The 5,323-nt window shown below is 46.3% G+C and overlaps 1 protein-coding gene across 1 annotated transcript in view; it reads left to right on the top strand.

Annotated features, from left to right (window-relative positions):
* The window catches only part of LOC311308043 (G1/S-specific cyclin-D1-like), a 4,871-nt gene extending 1,169 nt beyond the window's left edge, over positions 1–3,702 (top strand). The window contains exons 2-5 of the mRNA XM_084436968.1: positions 506–721; positions 1,252–1,411; positions 1,841–1,989; positions 2,246–3,702. Coding sequence (XP_084293094.1) covers positions 506–721; positions 1,252–1,411; positions 1,841–1,989; positions 2,246–2,401 — 681 coding nt within the window. The 3' untranslated portion in view covers positions 2,402–3,702. The remainder of the gene's footprint in view (positions 1–505; positions 722–1,251; positions 1,412–1,840; positions 1,990–2,245) is intronic.
* Positions 3,703–5,323: the final 1,621 nt, after the last annotated feature.

Genomic DNA, 5,323 nt, shown 5'->3' with positions numbered 1-5,323 from the left:
GAAACAGGGACAATTTTTAAATATATTTAAATCTTTTTTGAAAAGATGACGAACTAGAAATTGAACTTCGAAACTTGCATTGACGCCACCTTTGTGTCCAACTAAGAATCGACTGAAAACAATTTCAGGACTATTTTAATTACCCCAACAATTTAGAGACAATTTCACACTTGAAATGCAGTGTTATGGTTTTAAACGTATCGCACGGTTTCGATAATAGCTATAGGCTGAGTAGCTGGCCACAATACACCACCAAGTGTTTTAAGTAGCTATCTCAACATTTTGAAGGAATTAACCTATAGCATACGATAAAGTGTTTGTCATTGAGATGCAGTATTTCGTTCACACTTCTGACTATTGAGCTATACACTGTTCATAATCTGCAAGCAGTTGTGAGACCTAATTTCATTGATTTGGATGCATGGTTCCAATGTAACCTATATTCTCTCTCTCTCTCTCTCTCTCTCTCTCTCTCTCTCTCTCTCTCTCTCTCTCTCTCCTGCAGGTCTGTGAGGAGCAGAAGTGCGAGGAGGAGGTATTTCCCCTGGCTATGAACTATTTGGACAGGTTTTTATCAGTGGAGGCCACGAGGAAAAGCAGATTACAGCTGCTGGGAGCCACTTGTATGTTTCTGGCCTCCAAGATGAAGGAGACGGTCCCACTCACGGCAGAGCGACTGTGCATCTACACAGACAACTCCATCCGGCCCAACGAGCTGCTGGTAAATAAGCTACAAACGATCCTTCAGACTGCTGTAATGCAACACACCTATCTCATCAACTCAACAACTTGTTTTATTTATGACAGCCTACAAAAATAGGCTGCATCTCATGGCTTGTTTTATATAGGTTTATACAATTCAAAGTAGCCCTAAGCCTGTAACCACAAGGACTTTTCTCAGTTGGTTTTCATTAGTGATCTAAAGCAGTGGGCCTGGCTGTTTGTTGCCAGTTGTTGCTCCTGCAGGCAAGATATGGTTATGAAATGGCTGTACAGTATGTAACTTCCACATGGTAGGCCAAGCTGATGGGCCTGAGAACGATCCCGGAGAGTTCAACAGTTCCACGCAATTCCTAGGGTGACATCGCCCTCTAGTGGGCAAAACAAGAAACAACTGACTTACCTAAGACTCGTGCTGCCGAATCTCAGTAATCATGTCTGCCCTGTCTGTCTGCCCGCCAGTCTGTCTCTCTAGACTGTCTCCCTGGATCGTCTCTCTAAGCACACTTCTATCTGTCTTCGCCTCTGTAGCAAATGGAGCTGCTGGTTCTGAACAAGCTGAAGTGGGACCTGGCGTCCGTGACGCCTCATGACTTCATCGAGCACTTCCTGTCCAAGTTGGCCATCCACCACAACATTAGACAGACCCTGAGGAAACACACCCAGACCTTTGTAGCTCTCTGTGCAACAGGTGCGCACAATCACACTCACAGACCAACAACAACGAATCCATCCATCCATCCATCCATCCATCCATCCATCCATCCCTCCATCCCTCCATCCATCCATCCATCCATCCATCCATCCATCCATCCATCCATCCATCCATCCATCCATCCATCCATCCATCCATCCCTCCTTGCATGGCAGCTGCCGCCATTGGTGTGTGAATGTGTGTGTGAATGGGTGAATGAGAGGCCATTGTAAAGCGCTTTGAGTGCCACTAAGGTGGAAAAGCGCTATATAAGTGCAGTCCATTTGCCATTTACCATCCATCCATCCATCCATCCATCCATCCATCCATCCATCCATCCATCCATCCATCCATCCATCCATCCATCCATCCCTCCTTCTTGTCTGATAGCTGTATTTCTCACCGTACCTCCTTCCCGTCCGGCAGATGTCCAGTTCATCGCCAACCCTCCCTCCATGGTGGCAGCGGGCAGCGTGGCGGCAGCGGTCCAGGGACTCCTCCTGAAGAGCAGCGACGGCGCCCTCTCCTCCCAGAACCTCACCAACTTCCTGTCGCAGGTCATCAGGAGTGACCCGGTACGTCCCACCACCACCTCTCCTCTCAAGACGCGTACTGTAGCAGGGGGTGGTTTGGACTTGCAAGCCCAAACGGCAGGTCTTTTTGGGTCTAACGGGAGACGCTTGAGTTTGGCGGTCAGAAGAAGGGTGGGCTCGTTGGCTTCTGGGAGTGTGTCTGTGTGCTGACGGTCTCTCCACACGTCTGGTGGGTCTAACGGTGTGTTTGGTTGTGTTGTCTGTGTACTGACCATCCCTCTCCCCTCCCCTGGACCAGGACTGCCTGCGGTCTTGTCAGGAGCAGATCGAGTCTCTGCTGGAGTCCAGTCTGAGACAGGCGCAACAGCACACCGTCTCCAGGGAGACCAAGAGGGTGGAGGAGGACGTGGATCTGTCCTCCACGCCCACAGACGTCAGGGACATCAACATCTGATTGGCTGGCCTGACAGACGACAACATCTGACTGGCTGTGCCTGACTGAGGTCAACATGCGATTGGCTGGTTCCTTCCTCATCAGTGGACACGCCTATGAGGCTCTGGCCTTAGCCAGGATGCATTCTGGGAAGGGAGGACCCCAGAGAAGAGTAACCTCATAATTCGACCACCTGGTCAGCTCCGCCCACTCTGCTGTGGCGGCCAACCATCTCTCTCTTTCCCATGTGCCTCGCTATGGAAACAAGACAGATGGACACAGTGCTGCTTGTGTCTGATTGGCTAATGACAGCCGTCTCCCTCTTTCCACTGCCCGTCCTCTCCGGCTGTGGGTTCTTGAGTCTGAACAAAGCAGACATGTCTTCTAGAAACACAAATCGCCTATGATGAACTGTACGGTTTCTGTGTCAGACCAAGCCACCAACACAGACTGTGTAACCCTCCAATATAAGCCTAGGATTTTTAAAGTACTACTAGGTACCCAGCCTAGACCTGCCCCTGAAAACATCAGAGAAATCCTGTAGGTTTGCCCTATCTGGTGTGGCTGGGTCATGATACAAGAGAAGAGGCTTTTACGTTTGTTGGTTTGTGATCTGGCTGAGTATGTTAATGCCACGGTGTTGTGCAGCCGAGGCGTTTGTGTATCATCTTTGCTTGCTTCGAGGTCTAGTCACTTTACCCTTCTGAGGCCTAGTGGGTCTCTTTCAGTATGACTGGGTGTATAACTACAGTAAATGTTTGTCAGAAGTATACTGCTCAGTTTTTATTCGCTGTGGATTCCTAGTGCCAAGGTTTTAAGGCAGATTACTTGAAGCCATTCATACTTCAATTCATACAGTACCTGTCAGACAATTGATGAATTGATGAATGAAAAACCATTAGTTTGTTGTCTGTGTTGTATTCTCTCGGTCACATGTACATATATCAACAACTAGGTATCTATGACACAGGAAGTCTTCGATCATGGTGTGAAAACCTTGCAGACCCATCCACAGTGTGTTTGGTTTTTGTTTATTTCACTTTTGAATAGTTGTTTATAATTATATCCTTTCTAATGCCATTCCATTTTTTAAACGCACTTTTGGTCAGTTTCGCTGACTCATGAAAAAAAAAAAATCATATTGAAAAACAAAGTTTGTAAAACAACATTTGAAAAGAATGGAATGGGAAGGGTGGGGCAGGTGTGTTTTCACAGGGGGGTTGTGGGCTCTGGAGATGATTTTGCACAAACCTGAAGACCAGGGCTGATGTTCTGTTAGAAACTGGTCTGAGATCAGAGGCTGGGAGAGGGAACACCAGAGAGAGGGGATGGAGTTGACAGGGTGAGAGGGGATGATGTTGACGGGGGAGGGGATGATGATGTTGACAGGGGGTGAGAGGATGATGTTGACAGGTTGAGAGGGGATGATGTTGACAGGGTGAGAGGGGATGATGTTGATGGGGGAGGGGAAAATGATGTTGACGGGGGAGGGGATGATGTTGACAGGGGGTGAGGGGATGATGTTGACAGGGAGAGAGGGGATGGAGTTGACAGGGGGAGGGGATGATGTTGACGGGGGAGGGGAAAATGATGTTGACAGGGGAGGGGATGATGATGTTGACAGGGGGAGAGGGGATGATGATGTTGACAGGGGGGAGTGGATGATGATGACAGGGGGAGGGAGGAGAGGGGAGATGATGTTGACGGAGAGGGGAAGAGGGAGGGTAAACGGTCTGACAGCACTAGGCGCTGGGCTGGATGTGAGGGTCTGATTGTACAGGTGGAGAGGACAGAGTGGGAGGAGACTAAAGGAAAAAAAGAGAACACTCCTTGCCAAGCTGCTAAGGACCAATCCCCAGCAACGTGTCAAACCTTTATGAAAAACAAGAAAGAAAAAAAACAATGCTTTTTCTCCGATTGTTTTGCTGCTATATTTTTTTTTTTTATACATATGTCAATGTACTGCCATGTAATAGGTTTTAATTTTCTCATAGAAAATTATATTATTGACATCCTTGTTTTATGTAGAATTTATGTGATCAGTTTTTATGTAATATGATTCCTGTGCTATTCCCCCCCCAAAAAGGAAAATGAGACAATAGACAAAGGTTCTGATCCATGATACCTCATCTTAAAGTCAAGATCTATTTGTTAATTTAGTCTGTTTTTAGTTGTAGTTCTTATTCTATTGGACTTGCTGGTTCCGTGTCTGCCAGACCTGTTGAAACTGCTATAGTTAATGTATTGTTCCAGTACCAGCGAGGGTCCTGTGCTGAGCAAGCAGATAGTGTTCGGTGTAGCCGATGCCGTAACAGAGTGTGTTCAGTAGCTCTGTTGAGTGTTTAGGGTTAGCTAACCCTTAGTTGTCTCAGTGAGGAGACATTATTCCCCGGGACCCAGACAAGCTCTATCATCTATATTTATAAAGCTTTGCTCCAGTTGAAAGTCTGAATGAGTTCATCTGAGTTTGTGTATATATAAACCATGCTGTCTTATGAAGCCATAGACGTTTTACAAATCACCACACACCTCTCTCACACACACCTCGGTCTCGTCCGTCACAGTTGTCGTGCTCAGCTGAGTAGCGCGGCGTACATGAGTATATGTTTGACAATGGCACAATAAACGAGAAAGAGATAACGTTTGGGAACTCTGCTGTTTGCTGTGTGATATTGAAGCCTAGCAATTGATTTAAAAAAAAACATATTGAGAATAAAACAATCTGAAATCTGAATGAATTAAAAGTTTTTACATGTGTATTGATCAGCCAGACCAATTAATTAAACCATACATAATTGGATACACACACACACACACACACACACATTAACCATGAATGTATCAAACAAAATCTCTATCTTACAGACACACATTAATCATGACTGTGTAAATTTTGTTAAAAATGTATATGATTCAATAGGCCAGCAGAGCAACAGACCAGCA

This window comes from Borostomias antarcticus (genome assembly GCF_949987555.1).
Source record: "Borostomias antarcticus genome assembly, chromosome: 4".
Taxonomy (NCBI): Eukaryota; Metazoa; Chordata; class Actinopteri; order Stomiiformes; family Stomiidae; genus Borostomias; species Borostomias antarcticus.
This window is presented reverse-complemented; position numbering and strand designations above follow the sequence as displayed.